Source organism: Cetorhinus maximus, chromosome 16, assembly GCF_964194155.1.
Source record: "Cetorhinus maximus chromosome 16, sCetMax3.hap1.1, whole genome shotgun sequence".
Taxonomy (NCBI): Eukaryota; Metazoa; Chordata; class Chondrichthyes; order Lamniformes; family Cetorhinidae; genus Cetorhinus; species Cetorhinus maximus.
In genome coordinates, this window is record NC_135894.1 from 84091627 (window position 1) to 84114519 (window position 22893).

At 39.8% G+C, this 22893-nt stretch overlaps 1 protein-coding gene across 1 annotated transcript in view; it reads right to left on the reverse strand.

Moving 5' to 3' along the window:
* itsn1 (intersectin 1 (SH3 domain protein)) overlaps positions 1-22893 on the reverse strand; it is a 238592-nt gene that overhangs the window by 83987 nt on the left and 131712 nt on the right. Inside the window, exons 25-31 of the mRNA XM_078560237.1 lie at positions 22539-22592; positions 19844-19903; positions 15466-15632; positions 12900-12945; positions 9676-9797; positions 8978-9098; positions 63-254 (exon numbers count right to left, since the gene is read on the reverse strand). Coding sequence (XP_078416363.1) covers positions 63-254; positions 8978-9098; positions 9676-9797; positions 12900-12945; positions 15466-15632; positions 19844-19903; positions 22539-22592 — 762 coding nt within the window. The remainder of the gene's footprint in view (positions 1-62; positions 255-8977; positions 9099-9675; positions 9798-12899; positions 12946-15465; positions 15633-19843; positions 19904-22538; positions 22593-22893) is intronic.

Below are 22893 nucleotides of genomic sequence, written 5' to 3' on the forward strand. Positions count from 1 at the left end.
ACAGCAATGCTGCATGTTTCCATACTGACTAGATAATAAATAAAATTTTATAAGCCACTTACATTGCTGGCTCGGGTCCATATCTGTTGTTAGCTTCACATAGTTGGATGGGAAGAGACCCATGACTCCATTGAGTTCCCCTTTCCACCAATCTGGATCATCCTTATTAAGAACACCGATGATCTGTCCTTTGGCAAAAGCAAGTTCATCATCATTCTGTGCAATGTAGTCATACATACCAATCACCTGGAACACTGTCAAAATAGAAACAGAAATTAGTACTACAGTAGAATTTTCATAATTGCAACATGAAGTCTCTGAAGATCAGGACTTAGCATTGTGAGAATTATATTTACTTCTGGGTTTGGTGGCAAAACAACCCTGGTGAAGTAGACAATTGAGATTTTGGGGAGTGGCAAGGTGGACTGCAGTATTTTCTGGTCCTTTGCTTTGCCAAATTCCTAACTGAAGAGCTGAAATATAGGTTACTAAAGCTTGCATTGGCTTGTGACCTCAATGAATTTTGATAATTAAGCAACATTGCTTTGCACCGACTGAAGTGGCCTGATTAAAAGCTGTAATTCAAATCACTTGGCAGCAAGAGTCTAACCATGTTAAAAAATATATAAATTTAACAACGATACATGCTAAGTTATTTTCAAATTAGCTGCATTATCAATGCCAAATACTAATTTCTGAGCATTGGTACAGCTCAACAAGTGACTAAATGCCAAATGTATATAAATTTTCAGTTTAGGGATAAATATTTAGTTCCTGACAAAAATAAATCAAAAATATTTTACTTCTCTTGCTGTTCCAACATCCAATTGATGTTTTTGGCTGGAAATACCAGGTGTCTAAACTCCCAGAATTCCCATTTTAGTGATGAGAAAATTAATTTCTACTGGACAGTTCACTTCCATCTCGAGATAAAGTGGAAGCTCAGGGCACGTGTGTACAAACAGACTGGATTCAGACAGCTGATTCAAAGTCTACAGTTATTGCAACAGCAGAGCTTTGTAACAATGTCAAAAAAAACTTGAGGAATTGAAGGAATTTTACTTACAATTCTCAATCTGAACACAAGGAAAGTCTCCTCCCTACACTTGGATTTTGGGCCTTCAGCTTTTGATCCAAAATGGTAGATGTTTCAAAGAACACTTTTGAAACCAAACAATGAGCATTTTTGCAATGGAAAATAACTTATGGCAAACACAGAGGTGTGGGGGGTTGTGAGATGCACTGCTGACGACATCCTTTTCCTTTGTATATTTTTAAACATATCTACAGACTTCTAGAGAATATGTGGGTAATTGCATAAAACAGGCAGCTAAAGGTCAAAGGATGAAACAACTTACACAACAAACTAGGAATAGATCAATTTTTTTTTTAGTAGAATTTGAAAAACATTACTACTAAAGGCCCAGGGCAAGTATTTTGAAATTCTAGTAAATTTACAGGAGATGGAACACTTAAGGATTGCAATCTAACAATTTAAAAACTATGGGTATCATGGTATATTTCACCAAACATCATTACTAACAATTGCGTTTCACCTTCAAAGTGTGAAAATTTTATCAGCTGCTTTCAGCCATCCTTAATTCTTAGATAGAGGAAATATCCCTATCTGCTGGCACCCTTACTGAAAAGTACATCATCAAAATGGAATCAATTTGATGGAATCAAATGGATCTCAAAAGTTTCTTCATACTCTCTCCACAACCACAAGGTAGTGACTTCTACTCGTCTGTATTCACAGTACCATTCTTAGCATATTAGCTGATACAGTAAACAGGCTACTGACTATTGAGAGAAGCTGCAGTCCAAGTTAATTGTCTCCTCAGAATTACATACAAAAACAAGGAGCTTTTGGATGACAGGAATAGGAGGCCCTGGCTTACTTTTCCCTTTCTTCCCAGCAAATTCAGGTCAAATCAATGGACTCAGAGCCATCTTGGCCAAGGTCACAAAACTCTGCACAGATCAGACACTGAATCTAGCATCCAGTTAATTATCACATCACACAATGCAGAGCAGCTTTCTTTCTAATAGAAAGATCAGTGAAAAATGTAATTCCTTGACGAGCTTCAGAAACTGAAGCTACTTCAAATGTACCTCAATTTATGTGAAGTGTCACATGGGCCCATCCGGCGCACTGCAATAGTCTTTTCTTGCTTAGAAACATAGAAAATAGGAGTAGGTCATTCAGCCCTTCGAGCCTGCTCCGCCATTCAATATAATCATGGCTGATCCTCTATTTCAACGCCATACTTCCACTCTGTCCCCATACCCCTTGACGCCTTTAGCAACGAGAAATCTATTTCCTTCTTAAATATATTCAGTAGGGACTTGGCCTCCACAGCCTTCTGTGGTAGAGAATGCCACAGGTTCACCACCCTGATTGAAGACGTTTCTCCTCACCTTAGTCCTAAATGGTCTACCCTGTATCCTGAGACTGTGACCCCTTGTTCTAGAACCTCCCAGTTAGAGGAAACATCATCCCTGCGTCCAGTCTGTCCAGCCCTGTCAAAATTTGATACGTTCCAATGAGATCCCCTCATTCTTCTAAACTCCAGTGAACACAGGCCTAGTTGACCCAACCTCTCATACAACAAACCTGCTATCCCAGGAATCAGTCTGGTGAACCTTCACTGCACTCCCTCTATGGCAAGTATATCCTTTCTGAGGTAAGGAGACCAAAACTGCACACAATGCTCCAGCTGTGGTCTCACCAAGGCCCTGTACAGCTGCAATAAGACATCCTTGCTCGTGTACTCAAATCCTCTTGCAATGAGGGCCAACATACCATTTTCCTTCCTAACTGCTTGCTGCACCTGCATGCTTGCTTTCAGTGACTGGTGGACAAGAACACCCAGGTCCCTTTGTACATCAATATTTCCCAATCTATCACTATTTAAATAATACTCTGCCATTCTGTTCTTCCTACTGAAGTGGATAACGTCACTTATCCACATTATACTGCATCCGCCATGTATTTGCCCACTCATTCATTTGTCTAAACTGTCTTGAAGCCTCTCTACATCCTCCTCACCACTCACATTCCCACCTAGTTTTGTCGTCAGCAAAGTTGGAAATATTACATTTAGTTCCCTCATCCAAATCATTGATATATATTGTGAATAGCTGGGGCCCAAGCACTGACACTCATTTAAAACCGAGATACAAAGGAATTTCTTCTATCAGAGGGTAGTGAGTGTCTGGAATTCTCTACCCCAAAGAGTTGTGGAGGCTAGATTACTGAAAGTATTTAAAAAGGTAGATAGATTTTTGAAATATCAGGGAGGTGAGGCCTATGGGGAGCTGGCACACAAGAGGAGTTGATGCCTGGGGCAGATCAGCCATGATTTTATTGAATGGCAGGGCAGGCTTGAGGGGCCGAATGGCCTACTGTTCCTATTTCTTATGTTCTTTGATCCCTGCAGTACCTCGCTAATCACCGCCTGCCACTCCGAAAAAGACCCATTCATAGCTACTCTGTCAACCAATTCTCAATCCATGCCAATTTATTACCCCAATCCCATGTGCTTTAATTTTGCACACTAACCTCTTATGCGGGACTTCATCAAAAGCTTTTTGAGAATACAAATACACCACATCCACTGGTTCTCCCTTATTTATTCTACCAGTTATGTCCTCAAAGAACCCCAATAGGTTTGTCGATCATGATTTCCCTTTCCTGAATCCACGTGGACTTTGTCTAATCCCGTTGGTATTTTCTCAGTGTCCTGTTACCACACCCTTTATAATAGATTCTAGCATTTTCCCTACTACTGTTGTTAGGCTAACCGGTCTGTAACTCCCTGTTGTCTCCCTCTCTCCTTTTTTGAAAAGTAGGCTTATATTTGTCACCCTCCAATCTGCCGGGACTGTTCCAGAATCTACAGAATTTTGGAAGATGACAACCAACACATCCACTATTTCCATGGCCACCTCCTTTAGTACCCTGGGATGTAGATTATCAGGTCCGGGGGATTTATCAGCTTTCAGTCCCATTAGTTTCTTCAGCACCTTTTTTTATTAATGTTAATTTCCTTCAATTCCTCCTCCCCATTAGATGCTTGGTTCCCTAGCATTTCTGGGAAGTTATTTGTGTCTTCTTCCATGTAGACAGAACTAAAGTAGTTGTTTAATTGCTCTGCCATTTCCTTGTTCTCCATTATAGGTTCTCCTGTTTCAGACTCTAAGGGACCTGCACTTGCCTTCACTAATCTTTTTCTTTTCACATACTTATAGAAACTTTTATAGTCCGCTTTTAGGCTCCTTGCAAGTTTACTCTCGTACTCTATTTTTCCCCTCTTAATCAATCTCTTGGTCCTCCTTTGCTGAATTCTAAACTGCTCCTAATTCTTGGGCTACTTTTTCTAGCAACTTTAATGACTTCCCTTTAAATCTAATACTACCCTTAATTTCTTTAGTTAGCCATGGTTGGGCCACTTTACCTGTTGTGTTTGAGCCAGAAAGGAATGTATAACTGTTGCAATGCATGCATTTGTTCCTTAAATATTAGCCACTGTCTATCCACCTTTTAATGAAGTCCCGCAATCTATCGTAGCCAACTCATCCCTCATATCTTCATAGCTTCCTTTGCTTAGGTTTAGGACCCTTGTTTCAGATTGAACTACTTCACTTTCCATCCTAATGAAGAATTCTATCATATTATGATCACTGTTCCCTAAAGGACCCTACACAACAGGATTATTAATTAGCCCTGTTAGGGGGAAGAAAGTAAATGAGAATTTATGGTAAGGGAGAATTCATTATAAGTGAATGAATTACTTAAATTAGAATCTATAGGCAGGCCAGCGCAAATCAGTAAATCAACAATTAAACAGTTAAACCAGATGTACCTTACACACTCTCAAACTTTGTACACCCTCAGGGTTTGCAATCACCAGCAAGGTCCTGGGAGTTAGACTGGAGTCAGAGGATGGCAATAACATAGATTAAGTGTGCTCTTCAACAGATAGGGGAGGGACAGATGGTCCCAGCTTACATAAGAAGGCAGGTCTCTGCCTGGGTGAAGGTAGGGTCAGATGATGCATTTACCTTTGTACCAGAGACTTGTCTGTTTAATGTAAACTTATATGTTGACAAGATCGAAATCTAGAAACTGTTCTTGTACGTGACCAATAATGTATAAATATGATGAACACTTGTAGTTTAGCAGAGTACTGTCTCAAGCTGCATTGAGATGGTGCCCTCCTTGCAATTGCTCGAATAAACGATCGTAACCTGTACCTGAGTCGCCTGTGGTCCGTTCATCAAAGACACCACAACAAGCCCCTTCGCATTGCACAATACCAAATCTAGGATAGCTGTTCCCTAGTTGGTTCCTCAGCGTACTACTCTAAAAAACCATAATCTGCCACAGTATTTATTGCTAATTTGGTTTGCCCAGTCTATATGCAGATTAAAGTCATCCATGATTACCATAGCACCCTTGCTACATGCATCTCCAATTTCCTGTTTAATGCCATCCCCTACCTTACCACTGGTGTCTGAGGCCTATAGACAACTCCCACTAATGTTTTCCATCCTTTGTTGCTTCTTTGCTCCACCCAGACTGAATATACATCTAGGATTTTCTGACTCAATATCCTTTCTCACTATTGCACTGATTTCATCCTTAATTAATAATACCACTCAACCTCCTTTTCCTTTTTGCCTGTTCTTCCCAAATACCGAATACCCTTGGATATTCAGTTCCCAGTCTTGGTCACCCTGCAGCCATGTCTCTGTAATCGCAATCATTTTGTACTCGTTCACATTTATTTGCGCTGTTAATTCATCTACCTTATTGCGAATGCTCTGTGCATTCAGGTACAGTGCCTTTATATTTGTCTTCTTAACATTTTTACACTTTTTTTGTACTATGGCCCTATTTGCTGTTGGCCCTTATTTCCTCTGCCTTCCACTTTTGCTTTCTATTTTTCTGCCCTTTGTTTCTTGTCTCCTTGCTCAGGTTCCCATCCCCCTGCCGCTCTCGTTTAAACCCTCCCCCACAGGGAGGACTTGTAGCATTTAAAGGTGTCTGCATGTAATATGTGGCTATGATTTATGCCAGTTACAGTCACTAAAACAAAATTACACAAGAACAGAAAAAATTGCATCTTTAAATCAAGAAAGGTAGTTTGATGTGTTTAACAGGTTAATGAGTAGGGTCCAAGGCTGAATTAATAATTAGATGGGCTTGGTTTTAAAAGCCTGTAGGAGAAATAGTAGACTAAGAGGAATCAGGAATTCAATGGCTTTAAGATCCTTGAGAATGATTTGGAATGTATAATTTCCTTCTTCTCAAATGTGAAATGAAACTGGAATCCCAAACAAAGGTATAAGCGTTTCATATAGGTATATTCATCGCAAGCCCTCTGACTCTCACAGTTACCTCGACTACACCTCCTCACACCCTGCCTCCTGCAGGGGCTCCATCCCATTTTCTCAGTTTCTGTTCTCCGTCGCATCTGTTCAGATGATGCTACCTTCCAGAACAGCACTTCCAACATGCCCTTTTTCCTCAACCGAGGAATTCCCCCACGAAGGTTGACAGGGCCCTCAACTGTGTCTGACTCATTTCCTGCACTTCTTCTCTCACCCATTTGCACCCCTCCCAGAACTATGATAGGGCTCCCCTTGTCCTCATTTTCCACCTTACCGGCCTCTGCATTTAAAGGATTATCCTCCATTTCTGCACATCTGCCCTTCCCCTCCCATCAGCATTCTGAAGGGAATGTTCCCTCTGCGACACCCTGGTCCACTCCTCTATCACCCCCCCCCACCACCCCCCAAAACATCTTACCCCCTTCCCACAACACTTTTTCATACAATTGCAGATGGTGTAACACCTGCCCCTTTACCTCCTCCCTCCTAACTGTCCAAGGCCCCAAAAACTGTCAGGTAAAACTGCTTTACTAGTACTTATTTCAATTTAATATGTTGCATTCCCTGCTCATGATGCAGTCTCCTCTACAATGGGGAGAACAAAGGCAGACTGAGTGGCTGCTTTGCAGCGTGCCTCTGTTCAGTCTGCAAGCATGACCCAGACCTTCTGGTCATTTTCCATGTCAATTCACCACTTTGCTCTCATGCTCACATTTCTGCCCTCGGCCTGCTACAGTGTTCCAGTGAAGCCCAATACTAACTTGCAGAACAGCACCTCATCTTCTGGTTAGGCACTTTACAGTCTTCTGGACTCAACATCGAGTTCAACAACTTCAGACCACGAACTCTATCCTCCAGTTTGTATTTTTTTTCCCTAGTGCAAATCTGCATCTTGTCCTCATGTTTTTCTTTCAGACAGCACTGACCTTTATTCTGCTATTAACACAGCCTGCTATTTTGCTTTCAGACAATGCTGACCTTTATTCTGCTATTAGCATCTATTCTGGACCAATGCTTTACTATTACCATTCCCACTCTCTTTGCCTTTTGCTCTATGACATTTTTGAAATTTAATCTCCCCCCTGTCCTCTAACCTACCCCTGACCTTCCCTTTTACTCTGCCTGCCCCTCCCCCACTTTTCAACAGCATAAAACCCATCACATTTCTGCCTCTCTTCAGTTCCGAAGAGTCATATTGGACTCGAAACATTAACTCTGTTCTGCTCTCCACAGATTGCGAAGGACCTGAGTTTTTCCAGCACTTTGTTTTTATACAGGTATAGGTGTGTCTGCACAGAAACAATTAGAGGATATACTTTCCAAAATTTACACCAAACCAGTCATAACTCATAAGCAAACTTCTTGAAAGCTCCCCTGTGCTAAAATTCTACAGTACAAAACCACGGAAAGCTTCAGTATTCTTGGCCTAATTTTAAATTTGCATTGAAACGTTTTACTATTCAGGTGTTCCCAAAGATTGAATATTAGGAACACACTGCATCTTGATGTGGCACCATTGGTAACATAAGCATTATTACAAATTTCTTATTAGATGATTTCTTGAGTGGGGTGGGGGTGGTGGTGGTGGTGAGGGAGGGAGGGAAAAAGAACAAGTATAATTTATTAAACATCAGCAATTTTTAAAATAAGTCCATCATTCATGCTATGTGGACAAAGCTGCTGTGTGTCAAAGGGCTGAACAGACAAACCTGTTTTGGCATCCTACAGCCTATCAATATCTTGAGGTAGCATGTAGCTTGCCATGACATCTGTTAGGTTGACTAGAAATTGAGTCACTAACGTAGCCACATTTTTAAGTACACAGTGTCCTCAGATATCTCGTTTGCATATACCATGCCCACTTATGCTGGACAGCTTCTTATAATCAGCTAAATGCTGTTAACCAACATCTAAGGCGACAATTACAAAGAATTACAAACATAAACCGTATTCAGTGCACCAACTATTTTGGGTAGTTCGAGCAGGAATCACAGCCTGCCACTTTGTCTTCTGGGACTTCTGGAATTCCCGCAAGCCCCTCTTACTGGCGTTGAGAGCTCCTCAATGTTGTAAGGACCTAAGCCCCAACACTGAATTCTGAAGTCCAGCCCCAGCCTATTGCAATAAAAACTGTCTAAGCTGCCACATCAATTCCACCCAATTAAGCTCGTACCATAAAATTGCCAATGCTTGTGAACAGTAATCCAAGCAAGAATGAGGAGAAAAAAAAACTGGAACAAAATGAAACGATAGGTCCACAAATTTGAGGGCAAGTTGGATTGGCTATTGTGAAAGCTGGAAACCAGCACATCTCTAGACCCTAACCTAAAGAAGGAGCTGAAGCAAAGGCCATTTGGAAAGATATGGGAACCAATTATCTGCCTATTATCTTTGTAAATAGTAATGATGTAAAAAGTGTTGGATAACTGAGGACCTAAAGGCCAAAAGAGTGCTCATCATAGAGAAAAAAGAAAATGGCTGAAGAACGTATTGGGAATGAAACAGCTTGTAACAACACCTGGTTCTATGGTCACCATTGACAAAATAAATGTTTGTATAATTACAAAGACAAACTTACAGACATTTGATGTTATAGGGGGTTTTGCAATATCAGATGGAGTACTTTTACTTGTTCCAGGGCTCAGAAGTTTTACATAATTGGCAGGAAACCATCCTATTTGTCGCTTCTTCCCTCGAGCCTGTAACAACAGCAAAAAAAAAGTAGTGAATCCAGCAGTACAAAAAAACTTCAAATTATCTACCAGTATTTAATTTGGAACAGTGAAGCCATAAACACAACTAAAGAAAAAAAAAGCAAAGCAATCAGTATGCTTTTAATCTGAACTGGATTTGGACCCATAAGTTAAAAAGTAAGGTCCTATACCACCCAGTACCCTAGGATCTTCCATGTTTGTTATTTTTCCTGCAAGCGAAAATTCAATATATCCCATTGGATCATCTACATAACTCAATTTCTAGATTCCCCTTCTTAAATGGTACCCATGCACTTTTCACTATGAAACCAACACACACGTCACCCTCCTTTGTTGAAGCTTCACCTCTGTGCAACATTAAGGGAAGAGACTGACTGGAGTCTTTAATATATCTGTCAATTCATTTAAATTGCTATCCAAATTACATACTGTAATTATAACAGAAACTACCCAAATAGACAAGATATCCAACCACAGGCAATCTCAATTCAAATGACACTAGCAATAGTTGTAACAAATGCGAGCAAAGCAAAAACAACAGCAGAATGAACGCACTCCCTACCTGAAGCTCTCCTTCCCACCACCCACCAGCATTTCTCTTGCGAATGAGAATAAGCTGACCAGGTGCTAGGGTAAGTTGTTCGGCACCTGTTGCTGTATAAGGAGCTATCACTTGAGCGATTTCTGTAAAAGGCAGATGACACTGAAATATTAATTCATCAGAGTGAATCAAATCAATTCTTGGGAGAAAAGAAACATTTCCTGAGAGCTCTTACTGCAAAGTTTTGTGTTTTGAGTTTTTACAAAATAAACACACAGGAGTAACACCTCCACAGTTGAGGATCTCAGTCCTGGTTTTTATGGAGACTTCAATTCATGCTGCTTTTATACTGCTGTGCCTTTATATGAGTGCTGTTAGCTCACAAAAAATAGGTCTCATGCAGTCAGTATGCTTGCCAGAATCAGAGGCCTGCAGCTGGGAAGATTCCCAGCCAAAAGTGTTTTTTCCAGGGTTTGGTCTTGCATATCCAACATACTTCGGCGTTGCTGTCAGTTGCTTTTGGTCAATTCATTAGAAATTGTCAGCACTAATAGAAAAACAGCTCAAGTTAAAGCATACTCAAAGCACACACTTTACAAACTGTCCTCTTTTCTCTTCTCACCTCCAACACTTCCAAGTCTCCAGAGGGAAAATTGTGCTCCTAATTCCCAAAAGCCATCAAGCAAAAATTAAGAAATAAAATTAAAGAAAAACTGGGAGAGAGGAAGGATAAAACACAAGTGTTTTTTTATTACAATGAAGTTTGTCAATCAACGGGGAGTGCACATCCCACAGTACTGGAGACATGACAAACTGGAACTGGTCAAACGGCTGGGAATGCATATATCTGGTCAGTTCAGAGGATTCAGTCATATACGCAAACAAGACAAATACAATGGCATTTAGAATCGAGCCCATGGGGTAGCAGGTGAGCAGCAATACACATGGCAAAGCAAATTCAAACTCTTCAGGTACTTTTTGGGAACATAGGAATTGCTGGATTAAAAAAAGGAAAAAAAAAATCTGATTTGCCTTTTACCATCTGATGGTTTTGCATCACAACTATAATGCAGTTGTCGACTAATCACTCTTTATCAATTACTCCTGAATAGGTTTAGGCATGAAGCAAAGGGCTCTCAGTGGTGGAAAACTTTGGGAGTCACAGGTCCAAAGCCACTTGCTCCTCCCTAAGCATGCTACACCTACCATATATCATGTCTCAAATTACTCACATATTGCATCCCAAAATTCTGAAAGAACGCTACTTAATTTGCATTAGATCAAATCAATGTCATCTAATTCCGGTTTCTACTTAGGGGGCACATTCTAAGATTTACTATTCACTCAAATAATGTTGCAGAGAATAGTTTTTCATCTCTCCGGTTCCACCCTGCTACAAGCCTAAGTTGGGTCCTCTGGTTCTACTATTCTGCACAAGGTGAAACAGCTTGTTATGCTCTACATTACCAAGTTCCTGTAGAATTCCAAGTACAATCATTTATTTACCATAAGGTTCAATGGTTGTTCAGCAGTTAGTAAGGTGAATAGTGTTGTGAATCACCTCTGCAGAAACCTCTAACTCCCATTCCAGATCAAATAACTTAACCATCTCCTCCTCGGTAAATAGTGGAGCAAGAAAAACGTATGTAGCATTTTGCAACATACTGTCAGCATCTATCCTGCACCCAATCACACTGTTTCCCTTTTTCTCAACAAAGAATTATTCTTCATTTCACGTCATATTCAATTCAAATTAGTTTCGCTATTTTAATGCCCTGTTGGTACTGAAACCCTCAATTCTGTACCATTTTCCTTCATGCCCTTGAATGCATTATTTTCCTTCATTGTGAATTGTTTGGTGCTCCAGTTGAATCAGCAGAAACAACTTTAAGCTTAATATCTTTGCTTTGCACTGTCACACATTTGTCCACTGCGTTCAAAGTCACCTCCTTGAATGTACTCCATAGTCCTTCCATTCTCTGAGCCATATTCAAACCTTCTATACCAACGCTGCTAAGGCTGTTCACCCTGAAAGTTGGTCCTTTGGCAATTTTATTTGGGTCTGTGACCTCCCCAATTCTTGTAACATGAAATGTAATCACATGATGATAACAGGTATTTAAAGCCTCAGCCACCTGCGTGTTTCAGATTTGATTGAGTAACGGGACAATCAAATCCAGGAGATTTCTCCTAAACTAGCTCTCATGAAATAGAGTATAAAAATATAGGGTTGCTTGCTAGATTTAAAAAAATGAGAAGCACCATTGTATTTAAGTAAAGGGAGAGGAAAAACATCCTGACCAAGTAACAGATGCAAAAGGTGCCAACCATGGAATTATTTAAAGAGCAGTATCCTGACCTACATTAATCCCTCTACACAACTATAAAAAAGAGACTCTTTAGACATCAGTCTCATTATTGCTTGTGGGGTCTTTTTTAAATTTATTCTTTTATGGGAACTGGACGTCGCTAGTAAAGCCAGCAATTGTCAACCACACTGCTGTGGGTCTGGAGTCGCATGTACGGCATACAGGGTAAGGAAGGCAGATTTCCTTCCCTAGCGATGATAGTTGTCATAGTCACCATTACTGAGACTAGCTTTATATTCCAGATTCCAGCTGCCATAGTGAGATTTGAACCCATGTCCTCAGTGTATTGGCCTGGGCCTCTGGATTACTAGTCCAGTGACATGGCCCCTACTCTCCCATGCCTTGCCAAGTACACAATGGCTGTGATGTTTACCCACGTTAGTTGGTAGCATCCCCACCTAGGTCAGAAGATTGAGAGTTCACAGTCTACTCTAGAAATTCAAAAATTTAGCCTGCTACTTGTGTGGTACTGAGGGCAAGCAACATTGTCAGAGGTGACATTTTTTGGATGAGCTGTTAAACCAAAGCCATGTCAGCCTGCTCCTATAACATGAAGACTACTTATCTCTTGCCGTGTCCAGGCCAATATTTCTCACTCAATTAACAACAAAGCCAAAATTACTTGGTCATTCATCTCATTTCCTGTTTGTGCACCGTTACTGTGTGCAAGTCGATAGTTCTGTTAACATGCATTAATAGTGTCTACATTTCATAAGTATCATTGGTTTCAAAGCACTGAGACATCTTGAGGACATGAAAGGCATTATAAATCCTCTGGTTATCCAAAGGGTCAAATTTGTGATGTTATCATTAGAGAAAATTCCTGAAAAGTGTAAAAACTGAATGGATAAACATAGAGGCGTGTCAAAGGCTCACCAGGTTTCCTGCCAAGGCTTCCACTCTTCCCCATTTGTCCAGGTCCCTGTATTAAAGACAGTTTTAAAGTGATCACAAGAAGTGGCTAATTCAATACATAGGGACCTCCAAACCATTCGGAGCATTCATTAATTTTATTCCACTGGCAAAGAATACTGAATACCTTGTTAGGAAATAGAGACAGTTTAAGTAAGTTATATTGGTACTTGTGGATGTTAGGAATAAGTTTTAGCTTTAAAGTTTAAGCTTGATTTGTACTTCTGTACCTTTGTGTTAAGAAAGGTCAAATTGAGCTTTGGTTGCACTTTAAAAAGGTGCTTGCATTTCTAATGAGGAGGTTTACGACCCCTAAAGAAAGGTAAACATACAAGGGTAGAAGGATTGGACTGATGCCCAGTAACAGGGGCCCAGAGAGGCAGGTTCCTCCCACAGATAAACACACAGAAGAGGAGAAACAACAGTTGCTTTGGAAGCTGTTTGAGTGCAATTGGTTCTGAAAGTTGCTGCCAGAAGAGAGTGGAGCAAAGGGGACAGATAGTCAGTCCCAAGCTAAAGAAAAACCCCCAGAATCCAGGGGAGTGGAAGAGGGGAAAGTCCAAAGAACACCTTCTAGTCAAAAGGAGGACAGGAACCTGGGAAAAGGTCCTGTTAAGTGAGAGTGAGGGGCATAGAGAAAGGCTCCATGCTTCAGATTTAGAGAGACAAAAGCTGCAGAAAGCAGATTTAAAGTGAGAACAGCTTGCAAGAGGCAAGAAGGTCCACAGAGACAACTGAAGGTCTGTAACTCTTTGCTATGGGTGTGTGAAGCAGTGGCATACTGTTGACGGCTGAGTCAGACAGACAGTGTGTGGAAGACAGCTTGAAAGCATGAGGTGACCCAGGGAAGAGGAACATCAGAAACCCTGGAGGTGAACCCTTACAGAAGGTGTCTGGGAGAAGGTATGGGTTTGGGAGAAGATTCCAAGGCAAGATCTTGGAGAGCGGAGATTGGAAACCTTCGTGTGAAGGACGGAATTCAGCGATATTGGTTGGTTCAGTGTGACAAGCATCTGGGGGTGTTGAGGAGGATCTGGCTGAGGTAGCATCTGTCACTTCAGAGTGTGGTGTGTCTGACCACAGGGTGCCATAGATTTAAATGGACTGTGTACTTACTGTGTACATTATAGTATAAGATAGCTTTTGTAACTTGTGTTATCCTTACAAATCTGTATATATATGTAAAGGTATAGTTGTGGGTGAAGGAGTATTGTAATATAGTTCATCTTTTCTTGTTGAATAAATGTTTTATTCTTTTGTTAAAGATTCGTCAGCTGACCCCTTTGCCTCTGTTCAGTACCTACTCTCCACGTGTCTGACAAACAAATAAAAAGTTAGGATCTATCAAGCTGGGTTCCACTCTGGGATCAGGCTTGTCCCGAGGTAACCTCAGATGGGATCGCAACAGCCTCAACAACCAAGTGCACCATACCAGTTTGCTTCACGAGTGGAATAAAGTTAAGAAACACTACATGGTCCATTTAATCCCAAAATATTTTACGTGCATTCAATTTTCACATTGTTCTACTTGATTTTGACTACTAATGGCTGAGTGAATAAAACTCATTTGAATAAATGCATGAGAGAAAACATGAATGAGAACAAAAAGTTCCCACTTGCAATGCAATGGCCTGGAATATATTCTCAGATAGCAAAAGCAGAAAAGTACAAATGTCAAAACCCGGAAAAATGCTTTATTTGTAATGGTGTCCAGGTAGTTGTCTTTCAGATATGAAATTTGGGTGGAAAGGAAAATTCATCCAGTTAACGGTCTAGTTTTACACTTATGCTAAAATTAAAAAGGAATGTCAATCCTCAACATTTTCTGTTACCAAAAGGTCTTCAGATATGGGGCTGGATTATACACAGAGAGGGCTCCCCGCACCATAGCTTAAATGGTAGGGCTTTAATTTTTCGATTGACAGCCCTTTAATTAGCATGAGGTGGGACTTCTGCCCGTCTCCAGAGCAGGATCTTGCTGCGGACAGGCTGACAAGAACCGACAAGGGGGGTGTTGGGGGGCATGTAGCACAGGGAAAGAGGGGGTTAGGATGGACATGGGGAGGCAATGCTATGGGGAGGAGCCTCTGATTGCCACTGGGGGCCCGGCAAGAGGCACCCGCTCCCCTTGAATTGGTCAGCAGCCCAAAGGGTTAAATCTCGGGCTGCATGTTGTGTGCTGGCCTCTCCCACTGCCCATTAATTCAGTGGGGTAGTGGGATGAGGCCCTTAATTGGGCATTAATTGCCCACTAAGGGCCCACTCTTCCACCTGCAGATGGCCCATAAAATTCAGCCCATGGAAAATAGGTGATTTGACGAACAATGAAATTACACCACATAACTTCCAGTAGGAACATCAGGATTTACTTAACTGAAAGATACAAGGAATTATAACAACTGTCACTATAAATTTTTGTGAGTTTACCCAGAGAAGAAACACTCAAACCTTCAGAACACTACAATTAACATGGGGAGTTTTGTGGGTAGAGAGGAAGGGAATGGAAGAGAAGACAGCATAGTTAATTCACCTCAGAGTCCTTCGGTCTGACATAGTTGGATGGGAAAACGCCCACTTTTTCTCCTACAACTCCTGTCCACCAATCACCATCTTTCTTTGTCACAAGAATCACATCTCCTTGCTGGTAAGTTAAATCCCCTGGTTCGTTACTTTCATATGTGTACATAGCAACAAATTCTAAAGAAAGGAAGATGAAAAGCAGATTGAATAATTTCAGAAAAAATATAAGCACAGTATATTTATTTGTATTGAAATAGTAATAAATGCTTGGAATAATTTTCGAAGGCAAATCAAAGATGCTCAAAATACTACAGCGAGGAGGCAAATAGTCTCTTCTTGTCATTGCACTTTTTCTGTCATGTGTCGGAACTGCTGACTAATTAACATTAATTCTCAAAAGTTAAAAGCTGTTGAAATAAATGAAAACGTCTTTAAAAAACTGTGCAGTTGTAGCATTTTATCAATTTTCTAGTATGGTAACCTCCACCCTTCCAACTACTGCAACCTGCAAAACTGAGCTGAACCTCGCTTGTGCCTTTTTTGCATTAAGGACCGAGAAACATTAAATTCATGACATCTAACTCCTTGTAACTCACTATAAATTCATGACTAACGGAACTGAATTCATTATGCTTATTTAAAAATTGGTATTTAATGTGAATCTAATTGTTCTAAATTACTACAAAGGCATACAATTAAAATGTAATTGCCGGTGTGCTAATTAGATCAAGATAAAATAGCATTTTGCTGCTACTTGCACCAATTCTCATGCATGTATACAAATTTCCTGCCAATGGAACTGTAGCCCACACCAAAGCCACACAATACTAGTAAAAACCAAGGGAGCTCTTCCACTAAGAAAATAAAGACTTCTCTATTCTTGTCACTGAGTTTCAATATCCAGTGCTCCAGGTCAAGTACATGCAGAGTAAGGCCTTCTTATGTTGCCCAAAAAATATACATTATTTCCAGCATTAAATGAGTAATCTGTATAACACCAGTGTCAGTTCATGGAAAAGGAATCAGAGGGAGGTCAAAACATAGCCTCTGAATGAGATTGCTGATTATCAGTGCAAAATTGTGTCAATTTGGAAATACTGGAAAGGGCTCCATTTATGAAACCTCATTTCAATCACTTACAGCCAGTGGGAGGGTCACTTCATCTTGTCAGAGCAGAGTACCAACAATGAAAGTAAAATATTTATCCCACTGTTCCAAATTCTTCAAGAATCTGTTCTTAAGCTGTTTGTACTTCCACCAAATCAGAGCAGTTTGTCTACATATACTACTACCAGTCTCTGCTTCTCAACCTTGGCTTCAGACTCAGATTTCTTACTATCTCAAAGTCAAAACCAAAGGCCAACAATAAAGATATGCTGCCTAAAATAAATAAATGCTACCTAAAATTCACACGACTGACGACAGGTATTGATTAATCTTTCCGGGCAATAATCAACAAGCCACATTAGAATTTCATGGTGTGTTAACAACAATGACTATACACTTGTGTTAGTGAAAGGCAACTAGACTGAAAATCATCCACACACACACAGTTAGTTAAATTGTAGACTATTTATGTTCATTTTCACTCAATTCTAAAACCAACTGCTTCAAAGTTATATTGAGGAGCAGTATTAAAATGATTGATTGGACAATACTATAAGCAGGATTCAACATATATGCACTGCAGATATATAATTAGTAGTGTAATGTGCATAGACTAAAAATAATATTGGACTAAAACTGCTATTTTTAGCCAAACGACCATTGTGTACATTCCAAAATAACAGGCTAACAAGATTATTCTCTAGGACAAGGCAAGTTTTCAAATCTCTTTACTTTGCAAATGAGACAAGCACTTCCTAATATCTGTGTCAAAGTGAATTCTGCCAGTTTTTACCACTTGTTAATGGTTCTACATTATTAATTTCAGATGCTGAATGTAGCTAGTTGTTTCACAGTTGTGTTATTTGCTGTGCTTAGTGAAGAAAGGTAATACCACCTTAATTTATCAGGTGAGTTTTGCAATTCAGTTATATAGTTACATTTTTCGAAGCTTTGTTTACTGAACTTTCTTCCCTGCTTTTCAAGGTAGCTTCAGAAAACAGCTTATTTTTCTTAAAAATATATCTTTCGAAGATTTGAAACCGAATATTACTACAAGTTCTACCTGGAACGCTATGAAAGTTAACAAGATTAAGAAACACCAGCAAACTTTTTCCCAGACTTGAAACTCGATGTATGACAAATTCTCCACATCAGTGAGAAGACGCATACACTCAAACATCCTGTCATAGAGTCATAGAAGTCTACAGCCCAGAAAAAGGCCCTTCGGCCCATCGAGTCTTCGCCGGTCACACAAGTACCTAACTATTCTAATCCCATTTTCCAGCACTAGTCCCATAGCCTTGTATACCAAACAAGTGCACATCCAAATACTTCTTAAATGTTATCAAGTAAGGGGAGAAAACCAGCTGCGTAAACTTCGTATATGAACCATTTCAGGATTTCTTCATGCAACCACCTAGCATTAGTGTATGACAGTTAGTATCACAGTTCACGGAGCAGTTAAAAACCTGAAGCTTCGACAAGACTTTTGCATCAACTTCGTTTAATTACAAAATCAACATCTTAATGATTTACATGGAACTGAGATTTAAGTAGTCTGATGAATCATGAAAGTACAATGCAAGTTCTTAAAACTGCGGTTATTAAAATTAAAGCAAAGTTCTTTTGAACTGAGGAAAACATATTGGTAATATAAAAGCTGCAATATATTTTTTCCATTTCAAGGGGAGATGTTTAAACTGGGAGTTCCATGCAAAGTTGCAGCCTATAATTAAAGGCTTATCTTTCTTTTGGTGGTGGGGGGATAGTAAATACAGTACTATGCTAAATCTAAGTGACTATTGCTTAAATTTCCTGAATTGTAACTCTTTTCGAGTCAAAACAATTAACTAAATTAACAATAACAAGGGAGAAATCAAGCACAGCCCCTAAGTCAGGTCAGCTGTAAAATCAAGGAAAAACTTTAAAGGAACCTTACAAACATCAAACTAAGATGTGATTAAAGGGGTCAACAAAACACCCCAGTCCCCGCGGTGCCCACCGGGCACGGAAGGCCTCGATGGTGCCGGCAGACACCGCGTGCTCCCTTTCCAGGGACGTCCGGCCGCAAACGTAGCCGCGGAAGAGGGACAAACAATCGGGCGGGACTCCCCCGTCGATCGCCCGCTGCCTGGACCTGTTGATGGCCAACTTGGCCAGGCCCAGGAGCAGGTTCACGAGGAGGTCCTCCTCCTTCCCGACCCCCTTCCGCACCGGGTGTCCGTAGATCAGGAGCGTGGGACTGAAGTGCAAACAAAATAGTAATAAAAGATTTTTTAAATAACTAAAAAGAGAGTGCAGCCTAAGACACCCTATATATGCATGGTCCACGTAGTTGCACAGAAAACAAGCCCATCTCTGCGTCAATCAGGCTGAAAGGAACTGCACAGCACATCTGCCTACACCCAATATAAAAACCACTGTAAAACAAACATGAATGCAACAGTGCTGACAGGAGAAATATATCTTCCATTATGGAGACTCACTGTCACAGCCCCTCATATCTGCTGCTCCTCTCTTCTATTGTTATAAAGAATATTCACTGGAAAGGCTTAATCCTTAGGAGCACATGGGGGTACCTAAAAAATTTAAGGTGCAGAGACTGACAATGCTAAGTGCAGGTCTCTGTATAAAAATGCAAAATGCTAAGAAATCTTTAAAAAAAAGCAAGATTTTTTTTTTACATCACAAAGAAAGTCACTATCAAATGTTAGAAAACTCAATTACATTCTTAGAAATCTAAATCAGGTGACTTTGGGCCTTGATGCACTTAAGTTGTGTAAATTTATTCACAGGTGTCCAGGAATCCCATGGTAACTTTACTTTTGCATGGGGCGGAGCTAAATGAATTAACAGGCATGTTAGATGGGAGTGCTACAAACAATTGAGGAAATTTAATTTTAAATCCAGTGACACACATAAAAACTGCTCAACTCCGCTCTACCCACAGTTACAGCAAATTCCAGGAAATTCTGGGCTGAAATAATGAAACTTACGTGATTAATTTTTTCAATGTTGCTACAATGGGTGTTCTAAATCTAAAATCTGTATTTGTTAAGTTGGTTACTGTTATTTTATGAGCCTCCCAATAATAGCTGAATAATGTTTTCAACAAGAGCATAAGGTAGGACCACAGAGCTGAATAAAATATATTAGGACTTAACTGGTACCACAGTAAAGAAAAACAGACATGCACACACTGATGGTTGCAATGTTTCTTAAACATATTGCATTATAACACAGGTTTTGCCATCTGTGTTTAAGCAGAAAATTCTAGTTACCTTCTCCACCAGAAGCAGCAAAGAGTGTCTCTGAAGGGCAAGGAACCCTCAAGTTGGAATCTGAATAAATGAGGACCATTATGGTTTGATCATGTTGAAGGACATACATAAAATATATAATGCAATACAATTTTCTTAAGTTTATATATTGATATCAGATAAGTCAAATCTCTATCTTCTAAACCAAATGCTTGCTCCTAGCCATCAACTAGACAGCACTTAAAGTTTTGATTCGCTTGAAGTGTTAAATGGGTTTGCTATTCTATAGGTCAAGTGCTCAACTGCATTATATTTTTGCTTTGTTTGGAAATGGGGTGGTTTAAAAAAAGAAATAAGAACAGATCTAATTTCATAAAAACACATGGAAACATCTTCCATGGTAACTCGATGGGTTTACATGAAGATGCACAGGCCAACAAGATGCCAAGTTTAATTCCTGGGCTGGGGCATGTGCTACAATTGGTTTCAGCACTACTGGTTTAGAAAGCAGTAAATCAGTCAACAGTTCATGTTTCTGATTGCCATCCAGAAACTCCACCTTGTGTGAACATTAGGTACATTGGCGTGGCTGCAATTCTTGCTCTGATCCATTACTTTGCCAACACTCACCGCCAAGGCTCATAATTCAATTCTTGAATAAGAAAGTCATTCTGGTGAAACTGTACCCCTGAAGGGGACATGTTCCAGAAAGGAGGGGAGAAGCAGGATAAATACAAAAAAAGCTGCACAAAACAGTCGGTGACAAAAATGTGCAAACAAATTATTAGAGTATAAAGAAAATGGTCAATGCTGGAACACCAAACCTTGAAGGTCCACGTGCAAATTATTAGCCTGTAGAGCCAGCTGTGCAAATCCAGCAATTTGTTTTTACTGGCAATGCAAATCAGTTGAAAGGATCAGAATAAATTGAGGCTAAAACTTCAACTGACAAGATTTCCATTAGCATTTAGTGACACTAAATCAAAAGCTATTACCCAACTCTCGTTCTTCATAAACTATTTCTTTGCTGACTTCCACAGTTCATTTAATTTAAATATATGGAGTGAAGTTAGAATTCTACATATCAAAAATAAGAATTCCCACACACTCATCATCAGGACTTCTTTTGAAAAAGATTTGAGCATTGTAATTTTTTTACCTCGAATCTTTATTTTTAAAAAAGGGAGCATTGGCAGGCTATATGCTACCATGGGCGCCCTCTTGGACAAAGATTCCACTCCCACTCAGTGGATGGTGGATTTAGATATGGTAACTTTAGGCACTCCTGGGCAAGTGCTGTCCACAGCTAAGTTTCTTTCGAAAGATTTCAACTGCATGTAAAAAAGAGGCCACAGCATAACCCGTGCGTAATAAGAGAAGCTTTCCTTTCTGTCAGGAATGGTGAGGAAGATAAAGAACATTGTGGCATGACCAGTAAAGTTGTGGGACATTCAGTTGGCAAGTTGGGGGTCTGATGGATGAAAAGTGAATATACTCAAGAGTTTCTAAACCACCTATGTAACATTTCTGTTTGTGAGGTGCAGAGTGTGCAAGTCCTTTCTTTACTGGTAAACGGTTTACTTTTTTTTTAAAAAAAAAGATCAATCTTGGGATATGAGCATTGTTGGCAAGATTGACATTTATTGCCTGACCATGACAACTGAGTGGGTTGCTAGATCACTTCAGAGATAAAAAGCGAACCTCATATGTGCAGTCACATATAGGCCAGATTTTGAAAAATCAACGGGTTTCCTTCCTTAAAAGGAATGAATGAACATGGAATATTTAAGGTGACCGGTGGCTACATGGTGACTTTATACTGACAGGTTTTTAATTAAGATTTTTTTTCTCAAATTCATAAATTGAAATTAGGTTCTCGGTTTAGTCCAACAATTACCCACCATGTTACTGCAACTATATTTTGCCATGAGCAATGGGCTGTCTGCTGGAGATTCTGAAGGCTCAGCTCTTGCCAACTTGAGCCTAGACATTCTGAACTAGTTAAGCACACAGTCCATATCTGACAAGAACAAATTTTATTTGTTTGGATTCTCAGCAGCTTGTTTCAGAGACTTTTTTGTAAAGTGCCAGATGCTTTGATAAAACTATCCAGAATTGAGTTTCTTTTCTTGCTTTACCGAGCACCACAGGTAAGGTACTAGAAAGCTGTTGGTGTTCATGGAACAACAGTCCAACAGGGTCAATAATTTAGGAAAATTAAAACATATCAGAGAACTGAAACAGGTAGATGGTTCTTCATCAACTTGTGCGTAATTTAGCTCCCTCACACTAGTGGATTAAATACACACTCTAAGCCTGCACTCAAATAAGGTTAGCACTCATTATTCAAAGAAATATTTATCAAACAAACACAAGGATGCCAATCTCAATTATTTGTCATAGATGAATTTAAGTGCAGTCCTGATGATGAGATTCTCTCCATAACCAAATATTATTTTGCTATAATTTGCCACATTTCTAGTATTCTACATATATATTTAAAATACCGGTACGCCAAGTTACAAAATATACAGTTATAATCGTTATGTTTCTATGTATTTTCAAAGGCATTCAATGCACTTCCTCTTCCATGCAAAGCAACACTTATCAATAATGCTTCAGAATTGAGGCCATTTTAATCAGAAAACAAAGATTCCAAGTGAGCTACAAAAGCATGACTGGTTCATTAGAAGCGTCAGTGAGATAGTTACTGTACCTTTCCTTGGGAGAAAGGGAGGTCGAGGCGGAGCAGCCTCCTCCCTGCAAGATTCTACAGCAGACATCAGAAAACAAAGAAAAGAACAGTACAGCATGATAAAGTAAAGTGACAACAAGAGTCAAAGTGATGCACAGAAATGAGCAAAAATAGCAATGACAATGTAGTGACAGCGATACAATGTTATAGCTAACAATACATAAAAAAAACAAGAGCAACAATGCAGTAACCTGATTGGAAACAAATCTTGGGGCAGTTGCATAATTCTCTAGGCCACTAATTAAGAGGCCAAGAAAGACAAATTCCATTTTTTATTACATGGGATTCACAAGTTATTTTTTAAAACCAGTTTTGG